The 20,652-nt window shown below is 34.1% G+C and overlaps 2 protein-coding genes across 4 annotated transcripts in view; both read left to right on the top strand.

Moving 5' to 3' along the window:
- The window catches only part of DCUN1D2 (defective in cullin neddylation 1 domain containing 2), a 32,527-nt gene extending 21,089 nt beyond the window's left edge, over positions 1-11,438 (top strand). The window contains exons 5-7 of one of the 3 annotated variants that reach the window (XM_081327569.1): positions 6,927-7,009; positions 7,888-7,984; positions 9,330-11,438. In XM_081327569.1, the coding sequence (XP_081183695.1) occupies positions 6,927-7,009; positions 7,888-7,984; positions 9,330-9,409 (260 nt within the window). In that variant the 3' untranslated portion in view covers positions 9,410-11,438. Of the gene's footprint in view, positions 1-2,628; positions 2,765-6,926; positions 7,010-7,887; positions 7,985-9,329 lie in introns of those variants that run through there. The other 2 variants (XM_081327567.1, XM_081327568.1) reach the window with 2 other exon arrangements.
- A 2,303-nt stretch (positions 11,439-13,741) lies between these two features.
- The window catches only part of ADPRHL1 (ADP-ribosylhydrolase like 1), a 40,508-nt gene continuing 33,597 nt past the window's right edge, over positions 13,742-20,652 (top strand). Inside the window, exons 1-2 of the mRNA XM_081326757.1 lie at positions 13,742-14,010; positions 20,037-20,201. Of these exons, the coding sequence (XP_081182883.1) occupies positions 13,797-14,010; positions 20,037-20,201 (379 nt within the window). The 5' untranslated portion in view covers positions 13,742-13,796. The remainder of the gene's footprint in view (positions 14,011-20,036; positions 20,202-20,652) is intronic.

Genomic DNA, 20,652 nt, shown 5'->3' on the forward strand with positions numbered 1-20,652 from the left:
TCTACATCTCAAAGACAAGTCTGTACATTTCAGCAGTTTCTGGTGGCTTTTCTTTCTTTTCCTATATAAAAACATTTGTTTCAGTTTTTGATTCATTGGCCCCTTTGGCTAAGGCAACAATGGATAGCCGTTGGTGCTCTGTGAGCTTGGTTGTTTTCTTGCAGACATTTCATTATCAAATTAGGTAACATTATCAGTGCTAGAAGAGAATGGGATTTGCTCTTATTTTATGTACTAATAGCTTGCCCTATCAGTTTTAGTGGGAGTGGTCTTGGTGGTTTCTTGGCTAGGCTATTGTTTACCTGTTCCCTTGTTTGTCTGGCTTGGTAGTTCTTGATTGGGGTATTGTTTGCTTCTTCATGATTGAGTATTAATCTTCGTGTTAATCTCTGCTCACCTGGGTGTTCATTGCTGATGAGGTGTTTTGGTTTTTCCCCCCCCTTTTTGTTTATTGTTTCTTTTGAATGGTATGTAGATGTTGTTTATTTCTATGTGCCTATTGATGACTGATTTGTCTGTGTACCAAACTTAGGAACTCTTTGGCGTTTTTGGACTTGGCTTGATCTAACTGTTCACAGTTCCCAATTGAAATTATGATTAAGTCTGATCATATGTTGTGAAATTAAGGAGTTTTCATTATGTCTTGGAGGACTTTAGTTGATTTGTATGCTACTATGATGCCATATGGTTGGAATAGTTTAATTTTTATCTTTTCTTTGCACATTTATGAATTAAATGTGTTTAAATATTAAATGTTCAGAGGCTGTGTTAAATGTTTCAGTTTTTCAGGACCTTAAAACTGTGCATCCTGTGTTAAGGCAACTAACTGTTCTAGTGCTTATATGTTATTATATATAAATGGTCATATTTGATAAAAGAAATATATCATAGACAGATCAAGCAAAGTTGGAATCCACTTGGACTGCACATGCATAAAGGTAGTCTGGTTTTGAATTTCTTTCTATTTAATGTGTACAAACATGGCATTAGAAACAGTAGTTATGACAAAAATTGCAGCTAACGTTCAAAATTCAGATCCTCTCTTAAAATAATCTAATGCACCAAAGGAATGTTAGCCTTATCTTTTAGAGACATATACGGATTGTGAATGCCATGCAAAAGATAGCACATGCTATCCTGGGAAGCAAATATTTCAAGTTTACACTGAACATGCATTTATATACAAAACAAATTACAGTATTGTTGTCATATTTGTTGTTTGTCACAACAAATTGTGATAAGAAGAGACTGTTATTAGGTATTTTTGAGAAAGCAATATAATATTTATTTGATATATATGATATTAGTTATTTGATATATAATACAAACCCACTTTTGTAATCTTATTTTGGGGGATTTTTAGCTGCTTGGATTGACTTGGTAAATTAGGAAGAATTGTCACTCATGACAAATGAGCATTGCTTTTAAATTCATTATTGTTTTATTCCACTAATTACTTAAATATCACTGTTACTTAAGTTAAAATTAAAACCTATTTGGTACACTACTTTTGTAGATTGCTACAGGAAAGGTCTACTCTAGAATTTAGAAGTTGCTTAGAGTTTTTGGAATTCATTGGTTAAAGGAAAGTATATCATATTTTATTATATATAATATTGTAGTTGCCGTTGCTTACCTTGTAAACAAATGATATATCAAATGAAATGAGTACAGTATAGTCATGGTGCATCGACAGTCTTCAAGGAGGACAATCATTTGTAGATTTACAAGACAAATGGTTAAAATGTCATAGTGCAATAAAGGTATTTCCTTAGTGTGGTACCTCAGCACATATCTAATATTTTACCATAGATGCCATTAAGCTTTGACCATACTAATGGTATGGACATTCCTTTTATAAATAGGACAAATCCTGCAGCCTATTTTAGGGACTGGATGATCCTTGGAAATTTATGCAAACAGTTGCATAGTGATGATTGCCAAAACTATTTCCCCCCCATTTATAAGCAAAATAAAAATTTACTGTCCAGTATATGTAAAGGAAACAGTTATTCCTGTTATGTCCATTTTCCACTGTAGACTTGATTCAGCATGGTTTAATATGCCATGCTTTAAGCCCATGTTGTCATATCTCTTTGGCTGCTCATTTTGATATTTTTTGTTTCTTTAATCTGAAATTTTATGTAGCATTTTAATGATTTTGACTTAAGTTTGGAATAAATATGCAAATGGAACTTATTTTTTGTCTGAGATATTTAAAGTATCAAAATACGGAGAAAAGATGGGCATATCTGTACAAGGCTCCATGATTATTCACAATACACTATAGTTTATTAAAACAAAACATCCTCAAATTTGTCCTGTCTTTGGTTGGCATGTTATTTGATAATGCATTTAATTTTTTAAAAAAAAATATTCAAGCAAGTATGTACTATTAAGATTTTCAGATGTTCCACTGATTTGTTTTTATTGGTACGGGCTATCTATTTATTTATTTATTTATATTCTGCCTTTCATTCAGGAGCTTATTGTCAATATAATTTCTATTCAGAGACACAGATATTAGTACTCAAATGTGTATTCTGTTTTGTGCATACTTTCCACTGATTGAGTTGGGGGCAAAAAGCTGTCTCAATAGGTATAGTTTTATTTTTATTTTTAATGAAGGATTATATATTGTCAACTTCCAGTGGAGGCATGGCAAGTTAAACACATCTCTGTGGACAGTGAAGATAACAACCACGGCAAAGACCAAAGAACCAGTGAGTAGACCAGTTCTTTGGAACCTGTCCAGATAAGAAGAAGACTGGAGATCACTCAAATGTGATTTGGATGGCTTGTCCTCGTGAGGACAATGCAAGATAGTGGTCTCTAATAGATCTGAATGCCAGGAAAGAAAGGAATTAATCATCAAGCTCACAAGCACCAGCTGGCACCTTTAAGGACACTAAATTTGCTAACCTCAACTTCTAATCACATGTGGAAATTGCTTATTTAAATATCTTCAGTCTAAAAAGTCACCTGGTGAGTTTATTTCTAAACAAATGAAAAATTAACTCAATTTGAAATAAATGGATTTTTGTGACAACCAGAATTATTTTGACTATTTCCAGTCATAACAAAGATAAGAGAGTTTTTGATTTAAATTGGACACCAGAAGGGACAAATGTTCAAGAAAAGAAAAAACTTGCCTTTAAGATAGTGATTTACAAAAAGATACAAAATACTATAACAATTGAAATATTAGAGATACTTGAAGTATGGGGCCAGAAATTGGTAGCAACAATATCAGTAACAATGTCTGCTTCTAAGGATTGAGTTAGCCTAAAAGATGTTGACGAAGGAATGACACACGTGAAAAGAAATGTTTGATGTAGTAATACTGGAATCAGAAATAGTGGATTTAAAAAGTGTGGATTACAAACAGACAAGAGATGCAAATTGGAAATACAAATGACAGAAAAAGTGTGGATTATAAAATAGAGAAAAGAACAACCCCGATAATAACTTTTTATTGGATATATAAAAGAAGCTAGTTAAGGCTTTGAAAAATCAAACAGGAAATACAAAAAACAAACCAAGACAATGACCTGGATAATGACTTTCCCCTGGATTTACAAAACAGATCTGTGAAAGCCTCAAAGAAGTCTTTGGGATAGGAAAAAAGACATAACATTTGAATGAATCAAGTTCAAGATTGTTACAAGTAAAAGAAAGGAATATTAAGCTGGTTTGTTTGATCAAGGTTAAAATAAAGCTCTGGCTTATTTTTATAAAGCTCTGGTTAACTGTAATGGACTTTTTGCTGACTCCAGAACTGCAAAGTTGATGAATTATGGTTTTGCATATAGAAGCGATAGATTATGGGAAGAAGAAATACATATTTGTAAATTTATAGGGAGGTGATGAGTTATCAAATTTGTTTTTCCTTGTGATGAAGATTGGAAGTCACTTCTTTTTACATATTTCTTTTTATATTTCTTTTTACTTCTTTCCTTTTTTCTGTTTTTCTTTTTTATTCACTTTTTATTCTTTTTGTGAGTTTAATTTGTAATTGTTTTTCTATTGTATTTAAAAATCATTAATAGAAATTAAAAATACATTTTCAAGTAAGCACTGCAGTGTATGCATCTAGGGAAAATATTAGCATAAGTAAGAGTATGAAAATATTTGTCTCATTTATAGTGACAAATCCAAATTCTGTTTCCATAAAATTATTTTAATCTTAGGAATAATAAAGAATGATCTGGTTAATTCATGAAAGTACATGCAGAATAAATAAAGATTAGTATGTACATTTGTAAAAATATGCATTGTTTTGGTAATCTCTCCCCAGATTTCAGTTTGTGTACAGTAGAGATAGCTCAAAATAATGAGCAGTGCACTTGTATCAATGGTAACCTCTGAGAAATGCTTCTGATAAATTTCAGTATAAGACTAGAATGCTGTGTAGTCTTTTACTCACATTCTTCTAAGTAAACATGCATTGGACTATTATGTAAAAAAGTTTTTATTTTTTTTATTTTTTATTTTTTTTTATTAAAGAGTTTTACAAAAACAAAATTTTACAATATATCCCCAAATCCCCCCCACCCCAAACCCCCCCACTTTCCCCCCCCCACTTCCCAGAGCTAAATACAGGATTATAGTTACAATAATCATATTCTAAATAAAAATTATGCATAATATACAATTAACCAAATTCATAATGTGCTTTAACTCCCCTTTAACATAACTACAAACAAAGTACCAATAACAATATCCCACTAAAATCTACTCATAAGCTAAATGGAACTTTTTAGTCCCATATTTGTTCTGAATATAATCTATCCATCTCCTCCAAACTGAAATATATCTTTCCTGTGAATGATCTTTCAAGTAAGCAGAAATCTTAGACATTTCTGCAAGATTCGAAACTTTAAGCACCCATTCTTCTATAGTAGGCAAACTATCCTTCTTCCAATATTGTCCCACCAGTAACCGTGCTGCTGTTATCATATTCAACATCAAATTAGTTTCTTTAACATCACAATCTACAACAATACCCAATAAAAACAATTGCGGAGAAAACTTTATCTTTCTCTTAAAAATCTTTTGAATGTTCCACCAAATTTTAATCCAAAAAGCTTTTATATTTCTACAAGTCCACCACATATGAAAATAGGTGGCTTCTAAACTACCACATCTCCAACATTTAGACTGTAAATTAGGATACATGTTAGACAACTTCTTGGGATCCAGATGCCATCTATAAAACATTTTATAAAAATTTTCTCTTAAGTTTTGAGCCTGAGTAAATTTAACATTCCTGACCCAAATTATCTCCCAAGTGTCCAACGAAATTGGTTCCTGAATATTTTGTGCCCACTTTATCATACAATCTTTAACTAATTCCGTTTCCGAATCCAATTCAATTAAAGCATTATATATCCTCTTTATATGTGCACAATTTAAATCTCTACTATGTTTTACTAAATTTTAATCTGTAATTGTGATGCCAACCTTTTGGTCTAACTTCCACCTAGCTTTCAATTGGGTATATTGAAACCAAGAGTAACTTATGTTTTCTTGTCTTAACTCATCTAATGATTTAAGTTGCCAATCATTCCCTTGCAATCTAAGTAGTTCCTTATAAGAAACCATATCCAAACTCACTCCCATAGATACGCCCTCTATCGCGTGTCCAGGAATTCCCCAAATCGGTATTTTATAATTTAACTTATAATAATACTTTTTCCAGACACGCAATAAAGCACTTCTAAGAATATGGGATTTAAAAGCCCTGTCCACCTTCTTATCGTAAAGCAAATATGCATGCCATCCATATACCAAATCCCATCCCTCAAGATGAAGTATTGTCTTATTAGTTAAATTAAGCCAATCACTAACCCACGTCAAGGCAACCGCATCATAATACAATTTCAAATTCGGCGCCTTGAGTCCCCCTCTTTCCCTAGCATCTTGTAAAATCTTAAATTTAACTCTTGGTTTTCCCCCCGCCCAAATAAATTTATTAATACCCTTCTGCCATTGATCAAGGTTGGCATCCTTTTTCAATATAGGTATCATTTGAAACAAAAAGAGAAACTTTGGCAGTTTTTAGTAGAATAGTTGGGGTACATTCTGAAAACAAGAGAAAAACTATTCTGTGGTAGTTGAAATAAATATGGTTATTCTCCATTATTTAATAATTTCCTTTTCTGTCACATTCAACATTACAACTTGGGAGCTCGTAGTAAAAGACTGTAGTAAAAGGGTTGTAAATTTGTATGGATAAGGTGAAATGTTGTTTGAGCTATAGTGTCATAGCATAACAAGGAAGATTGAGACCTCATTAGACCCATTCCATATTTACAGGCCTTATACGTATTTATTTTTAAACCTTGAAATGGCTTAGAATTTGTACTGGCACAAACTCTGTTTTTTAAAAATGTAACTTAAAATCTATAGAAATACAGGTAGTCCTTGACTTACAACCATTTGCTTAGTGACTGTTTAAAGTTACATGACACTAAAAATATGAATTATGACAGTTTTTTACACTTACAACCGTTGCAGCATCCCCATAGTCACGTGATCAAACTTTAGATGGCAACTGGTTCATATTTATGATGATTTCAGTACCATGGGATCATGTGATCATGTTTTGCGACCTTCTGACAAGGAAAATCAATAGGGAAGCCAGATTCATTTCATGTGTTATTAACTTAACAACTTCAGTGATTCACTTAACAGTGTGGCAAGAAAGGTTATAAAATAGGGCAAAATTCACTTAACTGTCTTTCTTAGCATCATAAATTTTGTGCTCAATTGTGGAAGTAAGTCAAGGATTACCTGTACTGAATTTTCTTGCCATGTATAACATAAAACCACATATTTTCTTTCATACTTTTCTGCCTAGGTGGGGATGTTGGAAACTCTAATAATAACTAATGTGGATTATAAATTACATTTATGTCTTTCAGATCTAGAAATGGCAATTGCATATTGGAATTTAGTGTTATCAGGAAGATTTAAGTTTTTAGATCTTTGGAATAAATTTTTATTGGTAAGTACCCCGAAGGATTATTCCAAGTGTGTTTGTGCAAATTCTGAATAGGAATATAATAAATTTGTGTAACAGATCATATGGGAAGAAGGTTTGTGCATTAGAGCTTATTGATAGCAAATTGGGGGCAATTCACCAATGTATCATCTGCATAATTACATAATTAAGATGTTTGCATCAGTTGTGCAAGCTGCTTTGAAAGCTACATATTTTGTCCATTATTTCTGGGTCAATTTATTTATTTATTTATTTATTTAATTTGTATACCGCCCTTCTCCCGAAGGACTCAGGGCGGTGAACAGGGCAATACATAATAAAAACAAGATACAAAAATTAAAAATTATTAAAAAGTAATTAAACAGTGATGCCCGTAATAAATTAGTACAGATTTAAAGTTAAGGCCAATTTATTAAACCCAACTCCATCCCATCAGGTCAGGCCGGCTTGTTCAAAAAGGTGGGTTTTAAGATCACGCCGGAAGGAGCGGAGATCAGACGCCATCCGGAGCTCGACCGGAAGATGGTTCCATAAATCCGGTGCGCCCACAGAGAACACCCTCCCCCTGGGGGCCACCAGTCGGCATTCTTTGACCGGTGGCACCCTGAGGAGGCCCTCTCTGTGGGAGCGTACTGGGCGGAGGGAAGTTGACGCCGGCCGCAGGTTATTCAAAATAATGGATTTTGTCTATTACAAAATTATTTTGATTGGGGTCAATAAAGTTGAAGTTTTACAGTAATTTTACTGTAATTTGTAAAAATTACTGCATCTTGATTTATTTTAGGCTCCTCTAATGATTCTGGTCAGTATCTTCTCAATAAAGATTTTACTAAATCTGTAAATCTAAATTGAATTCATACTAGATTTGTTTTCTTACATAGGAGCATCATAAAAGATCAATCCCTAAGGATACTTGGAACCTTCTTTTAGACTTTGGAAATATGATTGCAGATGATATGTCAAACTATGATGAAGAAGGTAAGTGATGTAGATATTCAGAGTTAAATATTATTTTGAAATATTGTCTTTAAAAATTCTACTTTTAATTAGATACCAGATTAGCAATATTTGGAATGTAGCTATTAAGCGGGTTGGCAATCTTCTTGGAGCCAGAAGCCATGCTATTTTCACTGTTCCTCCTGTGCTGAGGTGAGTGGTGAAGGTGTCACCATAATGGCTGTCGAAGCAGGTGGCAAACACTCCCTCCTTCTCTGTTTCAGGTCAGGTAAATATATTTGTTTTTGGGACAATGGGCCAGATAATTATGAATGGTAGGTCACATCTTGCCTGTGGGTCATAGGTTGCTAGCTCTCACATAATCAGTGGGATTAATTTGGTTTCTATTATTTTAGTGACTTCCTATGAATATGAGTTAATTTTTATTTTTTTATAATTTTTATAAATTTTATTTTCTTATTCATTGTATGTATGTACTGCAAAGAATTGTCATTCTAAAATGTAGCTAATGTACACTGTATTTAAATTAGGTGTTAAAAGTCTTTCTTCAGATTATTGTTATATTTTCCCATGAAGAAAATGCTTTAATTTTATAGATTTAGATTTAGATTTATAGGGCTGCCCGTCTTGCCATAATGACTCTGGGGAGTTAGCAATAAATAAAAATACCATACAAACTAAAAAAAATCATAATGACTATTAAGATAAAAACAAATCTAATAAAATAAGAATACCTCAGGGGCTCCAGGTAATTTTTTGATTCCCCCATGCGTGGGAACACATCAAAGTCTGTCAGGCTTTTTGGAAAGTCTACAGGATTTAGATCAATTTAATCTTGGTGGGTATGGTATTCCAAAAGGCAGGCAATGTGACAGAAAAATTACAAGTCCAAAAGAACCTTTAGATCACAGGCCTGGTCTTTCAAAGGGAGAGCGACCTCATCCAGAACCAAAGTTGGAGCTTTTAAAAAGGTTTATAATTTTTGAATAATGATTCTACCTTACTGGGATTCAGCTTGATCCTTTTTTGACCAGTATCAGGACAGGACATCCACTGCATCTCTTGTGTAATCCAGCTGAGAGATGTATACTTGTGTTCATTAGTATTTTGATGGTATGTGTCCACAACCAACAAATGCCTTCTAGCACTTTTATGTAGTTGCTAAATAATGTGAAGAAGAGGACTGAGCCCTTAGCCATTCTCTTTCCTACTCCTGTTGACTGGAATTGCCTGCTTTGAGAAGAATAGAAATGGGGCAGTAATTGACTTTAGGTTAAGACATATCATCAACTTCTCCAAGTGGTACAGATTACTATAAGATTAGATTGCTGTAAATAAAAATAAAAATTGTTTAATTCGTCTTTAGGAGCATGGCCAGTCCTAATAGATGATTTTGTGGAATATGCAAGACCAGTAGTCACAGGAGGAAAACGTAAAGCTTCCTAACCATGACTTCTCAGTAGACTAATTTTGCAGTCTGAACTGCATCGGGTAATGAAGACTTTTGGCCAATAACTGTGCACACACTGTCTCCGATTTCAAAAGTTGAGGTGGGATGCCACTGACAAAACAGAAATCGCTACTTCTGCTGCAAGAAAATGATGGCTGACTCATGGACACTGCAAGAAGAAATTCAAAAGATAGCCCAGGCTATCCGTAGCATACTGGCTTCAATTACTGTACTGGTTGTATTATATAGGATGTAGATTTTGCATGATTTTATACTTTGGAAAAGTTTAACTAGAGGCCATTTTAGTAAAATTTTAACAGCACAGCATGCCATTCAGTTCATAATACAGGGTGAACACCAGCAGTTACATAAATACAACTGTATTATATTGTACTTATATTAAAAGCAGTATTTGTGATATATAAATTAAATCTCTAAATCAAATATGTGGTATGTGGTATTTTTCTATATATCTAAAATATGTTGAGAGAATACAATGCAATATTTATTGAGTTATTTTCCTGATGCAGGATTCTGTGTTTATAAATTTTTATTACAACCTCAATTTTCTTAAAAAATGTTTTCCTCATTCCATTGCCAAATGAAGTTTGTACTCCTCATTCACACAATTTAATGGTTTGTTTGTGGAAAGCAATTTCCATACACCCAGATGCTTCTATCTCTCTTTTTGTTCCCTTCCTGGAGGTTAATTACAGTGAGGGGAAAAAAAGACTTTTTTCAGGAACCAGCTTTTGATGACAACTCCAAGGGACATCATTCTCGTTGCCAGACTTAAGGAAGTTTTTATCAGTCCTGCTTCTATAACTGCTCTCCGCAAGGAAGCGTTGTTGGGGCCACAAGCCAGAGTCCCCTGCTTTGCCATTTGCTGTCCCATTGCATATCACAGTGGCCCACGGCTACCTGCCCTTTCTCAGTCACTGCCTACTGAGGCCCTCTTCCTAGCAACTTTCCTGCCTGCGTCCTGAGCACTTTCATTCCTTCCCTCTCCTTCTTACTCAGGAAGTAAGAGAGTTGTAAGAAGGATTAAGGAATGCCTCTTACTCCTACCTGTAGCTCGGGTAGCACTTCCTTGGAAAAATATGCCCTACTGTTTAGACAGCTTTCCCAAATAATAGACAAGATGATTATTTTGGGATGCAGCCTGGATTATAATATTGTTATATCCAAAATTGACCATAGACAGCTCCGTTAAAAGGGTGACTGCAGCAACGTGGCTTTAAGCACCAGTAACCTTGGCATGTATTTAATAATAAAGAAGCCTTGATTATTTTAAATATACCAAGTGAAGTGCAGGCACATTTTAGCTCAAATTAAATTCTGCTGCTATCACTGCTTAATTTTCAACCAAAATTGAAGCTACTTAAAAATATCAGGCAGAAATAATTGTGCAAAAGAGTATCTTGTTTTGTGGTTTGTATTAAAGTTCTCAGGATGGTAAGCAACTTCTAAAGGACTAGTCTGAAAGAAATAGCATGTTGCCTACTAGTGGTTATTGACTCAGGATCCCAACCAAAAGTGAATTGCTTCTGTGCTAGCACTAACCATATTGCTTTCTTTTTGTCTGGCTTCAAATAAAATAATAAAAGGAATGGCAAATGTAAAAAATGGCTGTTGTGCCTCCTGTATAGCATAGGTGATAAAAATAGACATATTTTTGGATCCTGCATCTTTTTAAAATTCTGTCTTCCACATGATTGTTAAACTTAACTCTGCTCTTCATTGTGTAACTGGTAATTGTGAAAACAGACACAGAACATGTATGCTAAATTCAAAGTGGAATTCTGCATGAATTAAAAAACTTCAGCATGGTACAGCATAAACTACAACTTAAAAGCAATCACTTTAATTTTTATTTCGGGTGTTGGAAACATTAGCTATAGAAATGTGAGAAATGGATTATCTCTCATTCCACCACTAGATGCCAGTATCTCAGTTGTTATTTTTCATTTTGTTGCTCTCAGTCAAATATAGCAATACTAAAGACTACTGTACTACTTTGTTGCATCCTCAAATACAACAGTATCCCTCACTGAACTTCTTCAAATGAATTTCTTTTAAAAGAAAGCTTTGCAAAGGTTTGGCTTTGAAACTCATTAAACGTGATGTTAATCATGCTTAAAATTAGTTTTAATGTTTTCTAATAGTCATCTTTACAGTTTATTCTTTTAATTCAAGAGTTAAGGAAACAATCACGTATTCCAGACATTACCATTTTTTTATTGGAGTTAATTTATTTACTATTGCATTCCTATTATAACAATATCAAACTATTCATATTGGGAGTTTTAAGAAATGTAAACTTTCCTACAATGAGCAATATTATAAAATGTAACAGTAGCTAAAGTGAAGATAAATATTTCTACCTATCATTGAAACATTGAGAGGTTTCTATGCTTATAGGAAATGAAAAACCAAGATTGAGCAAAGGTGGTTACTGATGGTCCTCACACACAGCTTGCAAAACTGATGTGAATTCAACTGCTGACCTAAATATTATGAGGTTTGTTGGAACTGTGTTTTATTTGAAACAAAGTTGTGCATTCACTTTTTACTAATGGAATATGTTCATTTACACTTTATATGATTTTATACTCTTCAATCAGTACATGTGTTTAAATCAAAGTCAATTCAAATTGGAAGATGGTATCTTCAAGATCATTAGTATCAAATATAATATGTTGTCTTATCTGTTCTTCACAAAAATCCCATGAAACAGATCAAAATTTCAGTTTGATACAGGTTTAAAGAGAAAAACTGGACCAACATAAGCCAGGTCATTTGGAATTTGTCCAGCTTTTTAGGGCAAATCCAGCATGGTTCTTCTGTAGTGCTACAGGATTTACCCAGTAATTGCATAATAGCTTTGTAACTTTGTAGTGCAGGGATTGTAACAATGGAAATGCCAATACAGGATGATGGGGCTGACCATAATAAGCATCAGTGCAATTTTTCTTTTGAAAACTAAATTCCAAGTCTTAAGGAGATGCTTCACAATCTACGAGAGGTTGTTAAAGCAATCATATCTTTTTCAAGGCTGTCACGGCTGTTTCCAGGCATATGGATGTCCAGCTACTTCCTTAGGCACAGCTTATTGTAAAAAGTACCTTTTTGAAAGGCACTGCCCAACCCTTTTAAATTCTCTGCCAAAGAGATATGACTTGAAATAAAAATTAGCACTATTTTGCAACAGTTAAAATGCTTTATCTTTTTTCCAGCTTTATTACTGAAAGAAATTGAAACATATTTACTGAAAAAATAGTAAACTTGTATTTGGACGCTACATCTTCCCAGGCATTGTTAATAATAAAATAGTTTTCTTTCTAAAATAAAGTTTCCATTATTGTAATAGGAAATCATTCAAGAATGCTAAACCTCATACTGCTACATAATAATTTTTATTATTTTGTAAACTACTTTGTAAATATCCTTGCACATCTGCAAAGCTGTGTCAGTTTACAATTTACATTTAAACCTATCAATTTTAAATTAATAATTACAACTTCTATCTTTTCATTGTGAGGTAATATAAAACTTACCTAGTTACTTTTGTCATTCACACAAACATCCTGTCAGGTTTTACAAGGAAAAAAGACAAGAAGATGGGAATAAAAAATATCAGTGAAATCTCTTCTGAGAAGTGCAGAATAATTCATCTATGTACATGCACAGCAAACTGATTCTAATGCACAATGCTGAGCAGGAAAATCAGTTCCAATTGTTTATGTATATCATAGTATAGATTTGCAATAAGACAGCATTTGATATGCAGACAAGTCTATGGCTGCTTCAGTTAAATGTAGGGATTAGAGAAGAGATTTGTTTCAGTACAGATTTTGAATTACTTTCTCAATAATGTTTTGATCTTCTGAATGTAATGTCCATAAAATCAACGTATTTCTGTGTTCTTTAAGGAAACACCATAAGGCAGTGATTCCAAAATTGGAGAAAAGTACCAATTTGAACAGCTTTAAAAATAAGTCTCTTAATTCAACATGTGTTTCTCAAGGGATAGAGTTACATAAACTGGGGAGACCAAATATTTCTTGGCTTGTTTTGTCCTAGGGCTTCTGAGTTGTGCAACTATACTTATTTGTGCTCTGTACACTTTCTAAGCTTGCAGCTTAAAAATAAATGGGAAAATATTTGGACTTAACAGTTTTATCTTGACCATTGGCTATCAGAGAAGCAGCGGGCTATGCATGCCAGGAAAGGCCAGGCTTCCCTTATACGGACAGTTCTTTGCAATGACACAGTGGCTCCAATATAAAGTGTTGCTTAATCTAAGCTAGAAGGCAAAGGAACAAAGAAACATCAAGTGCCTGTTTGAGACCAAAGAGAACTGAAAAAGCTCATCATTTAACAATGGAGAAATTTAAGGCTGCTTTGTTACTAGCAGGGGTAGGGGATGCTTTGGGCTATCGAAATTTTATTAAGGAAAACAATGCTTTAGGTGCAAAGATCCAAGAGGAATTGAAAGAAATTGGAGGACTCGGGAACCTGGTCTTGTCCTCTGACAAATGGCCAGTAAGTGACAATACTCTGATGCACATGGCAACAGCTGAAGCTCTCATCACAGGTAAGAGGAAAAACCACTGTTATCTGGACGCAGATGAGAGGGTAGGAAGAGAACTGGAGAAGAGCTGTAATAATCATGTTTACTAGTTGAGCAGTCAGCTAATACTACCTTTAGTGAATGATGCTTAATAGGCCATGCATTTGCCCTAAATTTAAATAAGGTGAAAAAGAGTGTAAATAAAGAAGGAAGTCTATGACTCAAATGCCACCTCAACCATAAACTCATAAAGTCACCTTTGGAGAGGCACGATATGTATCTGTTTATCTGCAATATTTAAATATCATACTTGTCTGTCTAAAAGGATTATATGAATAATACTAGGAATAAATTATTCCTAGTAAAAAATTATTTAAAACTCAAAATTAGCTTTATTTAATTTGTGCATCAAGCTGAATTCCAATTAGCAAGGTTGCACATTAGCTTATTTTGGTTGTATAAATTTGGTTAAAAGAATACATTAAGATTGCATGATACACTGAGTGAATTTCCACAAATACAGAAATAAAACTAATCTCAAATGCCAGTTCTGCAGCTCTTTGGTGTAGTAAAAATCAGTCTCCTGCATCAATAACAAATGATATAACATTCATGCAGTTGTATTTTGTACCCAGTTTATGATGCACGTTCAGGGGGACAGATATAGGTATCTTTGTCAAAGACAAAAGCATTTCCTAACCTGTATTGCTTTCTTATTTTTTATGTGTATTGTAGAATCAGATATGTCAAAGTCAATGAAATTCATTTAAATTCCTTTCTTATCCGACTGCTGTTCTAAAATTAGCTGCCACTGATCTGTTGATGAGAATCTTGAGTATTTCTTATCTAGTCACTCGTTAGCCAATGAAGTGAGATAGAGCTAACACCCTAAAGATAATGGCAAGATGTCAGCCTATGAAAGCAAAGAATGACTAGCATACTTCTGAATATAGTCAATGATTAAATATGAGTCACATGTCTCTTGCTTTTTGACCTCTGAGCATAAAGGTTTTATCTGCAAGCCTTATCAGCCAGCTCTGCAACCATTTTTAGATACAGTAGTTCCAAATTAGCCAGGTCATATTTCTCTCAATATATAACATGACACCACTTGTCAGGATACACCTTAACCTTGATTTCTTCAATTGTATTTACAGGCAACAGCTATTCAGTGTCTTTGTTTTTATTCTAAATAGGAAATATCCTGTTTTTCTAGTATAGAAAGCATCACTTGATAACCTTTAAAATAAAGTTATATAGATAACGGAATACGATGTTGATATTTTATTGTTATCTACCAGTTGACAGGAAAAAGGCATTTCACAAAGGATAAATTGGAAACTAACCATGCTATCTGGAAACTAACCATGCTACCTTTCTAGAAAGATGGAAAATAGACACAAATCTATTTTCTGCTTTTGTATTTTGATAGTTCAATTGCTTTGCCATACTTAAAAATATTTATTAGAAATGTAAAATGTTTGTTAACAAGCACAGTGGATGTTGCACATGTAGTAGTAAAATAGCCATTTTGATATTTATTATTCTCTCTTTTTCTATATTACTATATCTAACAAGGACTCATGCTGATGTGCAATTATTTTCACAAACATAATTAAGAATGATCAATACAAAAACCAAAGCCATGAAACTATCTAAATTCTATAACAAATTAATTCAAATTAAGCAAGATACAATATATAATTAAATAGGCAACCAATAAACAGATGTCCATCCTCAAATGGCTTTCTGAATACGGTAGTTCTCTTTCCAGCCCTTAATAAAATACAAGAATAAAGGTACCATTTGGCCATTTAATTTTATTAGAATCCCAATTTAATTAGTGCAGAAGCAGCTAATGACACTTTTACAGCAGCTTTGTTTATTATACCAATATAATTCCAATTTTATAAAAGGGTCTCTAATCTAGGCCACCAAATGAATACATGGCTACCACTGGTCAAATACAATAGTTCTCAGCCAGAAAAAACAGAGCTACATTGACTTGTTCCTCCATGGGTCAGTACCAGTAGTGCTGCCATTCATCGTGAACCAAACCATTGCTGAGAGGTATTTTGCAAAACAGTGTTGAAGCACCATCTTGAGGGCAGAGGCCAGCATACAGTATGCCAGTAGAAAAACATGCTGGCAGCATTTCCACTACTGATTCTGTCTCAACAAAAAGATGGAATATGGTCAAGATAAACGGGTGAAAAGCCTCTTGCTGTCAGCTTTCCAGTCTAACACATTGTTTAGAGAACTGGCACCAGAGACGCCATCATTGCCATTTGTCTCCTTCCGGTTTCTCGTACCATCCATGGGAAGAGAAGCAAAGGGGAGAGAAAAGTGAATGTCCTTTTTGTGACAGTTTTCCATGTACCAAGATCGGTCTCCCCTTCCCACTTTTGCATTATCATATGGAAGTGATGGCTGGAGCACTTAAACTCCAAGTGAGGGTAAGCAACTCTTCAATTGCCACTCACATGTGGCCCTCCAGTTTTCTGGATGCATGTCAAAAATGGCAGCTCTCTAACCGCCCTGGTCAGATGGTATGCCAGGGCTGGGTGAACACAGCAAACACAGCAGCACCCTGAATGTGGCAAATCTTTATCCTGGAGAGCTACTCTTGGGTTGCCATCCAGCCAAGTCCTGGCAACCCTAGGATCTGCTACCACTTCATATGTTACATATGAATGTGTATTAGTTCTCTGATGATAGGTCAGGGATGTGTTGAAAGTACATTGATAATTTATGTCCTTTAAATACTATTGCTGCATCTTCTACAGTTGGCAAGGTGTGCAGAAAAGTATGTATGTATCTCTATTTGATTTGCACAGTTGCCCAACTTACAAAAGTGACTTTGAGTGGCTTATAAATGGTTAGAAGCACAATAAACAAAAGAACCAGAAACCAAACCACAACAAAGATCCAAAACAAAATATATGAGGCCAACAACAGCTATACCATTTTTTCAGTTCTGGATGATCTTATTCCATGCTCTGGCCCAATGCCAAGGGGATTAACTAAGTTTATGGAAGATCAGCAGGGTTAGAGCCATCAAAACCATGGGTAAAATTCTATTCTACAGGACAAGCACTGTAACAAAGAAGACACACATTCCAGGTCTTGCCAGGAGGCACTGTTTCATAAAGGACCTGAAGCATGCCACTTTCTTGGATCATCTGAGATGAGCTAACTAAAGATAGTTGATCATATGAATAAGTTGTTGGAAAGTGGACTTGTTTTGAATTTTTGTAAGACATGAAAATAAGCAATTTTTAAAAAAATGTATGCTAGAAAGAACTACACTTTTTAATTATAGGAGAATACTTAAAACTAATTCATAGCTACAGAATAATACAAAATAGAACATTGGAAATATTGAAGGACCATTTTGAAATATGGCATTAGAAGTTAATATCAATAATGTCAATAGTGATGCTTGTTTCTATGGGTAAACTATTTCCAAAAGATGTTATGGAATAAATGGTAGAAGAGGAACAAGTTTTATTTGACACAGCAGAGACAGAATTGACACTAAAAGTGGATGTACAAATGACAGGCTATAAGAATGACATGGAAAAAGATGTCTCATTGGATACAAAAGAAATTGGTTGATGCTTTAACAATCAAGAAGTAATTACAAATAATAAAGAAAGAGATTGATCTTGATAATTGTTTTATATTAGATTTGTAAAAGAGGTTTCTTAAAGCTTGGATTAATCTTATGAGAAAGGGCAAAAGTCCTACAACATTACAGTACTTGAGATTAAGTTATAAGAAATAAAAGAAGGAATATAAAGTTGGTTTATTTGATCAAAATTAAAATACTATAGATATGTTGTTTCTGACAATCCTTAATGAACTTTTGCTAGGACTGAAATGATGCTTTATGGATTTGTTTATAGATAAGAAGTGGGACATGGGATGAAGACATCATAGTTTGTAAATTATGAGGAGATGAAGTTACTAAAGTTGTTTATATTTATTGTGATGAAAGTTGGAAGTCCTTCCTTCCTTCCTTCCTTCCTTCCTTCCTTCCTTCCTTCCTTCCTTCCTTCCTTCCTTCCTTCCTTTTGTATTTTTCTTTCTTTTAGTTTATATCAGTTATTACTACTGCAATTAAAATATGTAATGCAATTATTTTTAAAAATATGAAGTCACTTAAAGTTGGGGTACTTTTTATCTATACCTCTTTAGTACTGTCTTTGGGCAGGGAAAGTGTGAATGCTCAAGAAATAGTCTTGCTGAAATGTTGGGTTGTTCATTTAAAATGTTAGCACAGTGTCTATTTGTTTTAAAAAGCGAATTCCATTCTAGGAATTATTAGAAAAAGAATTGCTAGTAATCAATGTCCTTCTAGAAACCTACTGGTATACACAATATTCCATCCTATGATTTTACTAATACTGATTAAGTCTCACAAAGTCTCAAGCATTGGAAAAGAGCAAACACAGATATCTAAAATAAATAGAAGGCTAAAGCAAATTCCCTACAAGAAAAATGAATAATAGTTGCAGGATTTGTTCTTAACCTACAGCAATAGAGGATAAGGAGAGACTTAACAGAAGCACATAAATCATAAATGATATGGATGACATGGGTTCTTTAATTTAATTTTTAGAGCAGAAAGATTCAGTAATACCAAAAATATGAAAAGTGTATTTGCATTCTGCAGACTTAACAATAGCATTTCCTACTATTTAGAAAGTTTTAAAGGAGAATTATGCATATTCATAAACAGCTGTGCTATCAGTGATTTCTGATGCTACATCTGAATCACAGCCAACAAACTTTGAATGACTGTCTGCTACACTTCAGTAGAAAGAGACATTTATCTTCTATTTGTGAACTTTCTAAATACATCTGTTTGGCCAAATCATGTTACAGAATGCAATGTCTTTTCAGTTCTTATAAAATTGTATTATGGAGATAAAACAATGTTCTTAACTCTGTGATAAAGCAAAAAGAACTCCTGGTTGTACAAAGAACTTTTCACCTTATTTTTTATTTCTAATTTATGTGTCCTAAGATAATGTTGAAGGGTGCAATCTGAGTCAGTCACTAGGAACAAAGGTTTATTCTTCCAAGCTTTCAGGCTCATCCTGGAACTCATCATCGGGGAACTTCTCTCTCTTCCAAATATGTGCACTGGGCTGTTCTATGCTCAGTATATGGCTTCTGGTTGTGTGTAGCTTTTAGTTGTAATTAGGGTGTGGATGGCTGGCTATTAAGTTGTTAGCTATTTCCTTGCGCCACCACACCCTCGGTTCCTAAGTACCTGATAGGCTCATGGTTAATCAGCACTCCTATTGACTGACAACAGGCCAGTTTCCCCGGCTTCAATGTTTCTCTGGCTATTTTTGTCCCTGCTTAGCCAACAATAATTGTAGCTGCAAAATTGAATGCATGTCCTTGTTCATTGCAATGTGAGGCTACCAATGAGCTTGGGTCTCCTCAACTGTTCTTGCAATCTGATGATTAGCTTCCTCTCCATCTGTCCCACATAGTTGCAAGGGCATTCCATTCAGGGAATCCTTTAAATTTCATTACAAATTTCTGACACCTCCAAACTATCTTATTCATGTGTTCCATTTTACATAGAGAATTCTACTGCCATCTTTCTACATTTCTAATCATTCACAAATAAAGGATCTGTGGCTCTTAAGAAGTGAACTTCATGTGTCAACCCTGCTGGTTCGGATCACTGAGAAGTGTAGTTCAGTAATATCAGAATTTATACTTTGCTACCATTTAGTGCTTACCTGAATGTTTGCAGCCTGAACCGTAACTCTCTATTATCCTACATTCATAAACTCACTCAGCAGAGATCAGAATAAGCCAGGGTGAATGTAATAAGACTAACTTGTTGATAACCATGCATAGTTGCCCTATTTATCATTGCCATTCATGTATGCCAAGACTGTTATGATGCAACATGTTAAATGACAGTAACAATGAAATAATTGCCCTGTTCAGATATCATTCATGTTCTTCCTTCTGTTTTTAACATTTCCTGCTGTATACACATTTATTTTTTGCCTGCATAGATTATTGGTGCTTAGAAGACCTGTATCGCGATATTGTTAAACGTTATGTTGATGCAGTTGAAAAACTTTCTGAGAGAAGGTCAGATCCTGCTACTATTGAAGGATGCTCCCAACTGAAGCCAGATAATTATCTCCTTGCTTGGCATACACCCTTCAATGAGAAAGGTAGGCTGAACATTTTTTTCACTATTTTAACAAAAGCCATATTACAGTCATTTCAGTGGGGAAAATGCAGATCAAAGGCCACATTCTTTTGGCTTCCTAAATTTCTAGGACAAAACAAATGTACAATTATTGTGTTGAATCTAAATTCATTATAAACTAACCTCAGTTAAAAGAAATGCCTACCCATTTATTTAATACTTTTCTTTTGTCTGACCTATTAAAAACCAAAGTTGAAAAGGAGGTTTTGTAAATATTCTGGGAACTGTATTTAAAAGTCTCAAGGATTGCAAAAAGTTTGAAGTTTTGGATGTGGATTCCCTGCCCTGTTTCAAAGTAGCCTGAAGTATTAAAGAAAGTGATAAAGAATCTTAGACAAGATCAAGGTAAGTGGGGACTAGGCTAATATTTCTTAAGTATTAACTTAATAAACTACAACTTTTTATACAATCAT

Source organism: Vipera berus (assembly GCF_964194415.1).
Source record: "Vipera berus genome assembly, chromosome: 4".
Taxonomy (NCBI): Eukaryota; Metazoa; Chordata; class Lepidosauria; order Squamata; family Viperidae; genus Vipera; species Vipera berus.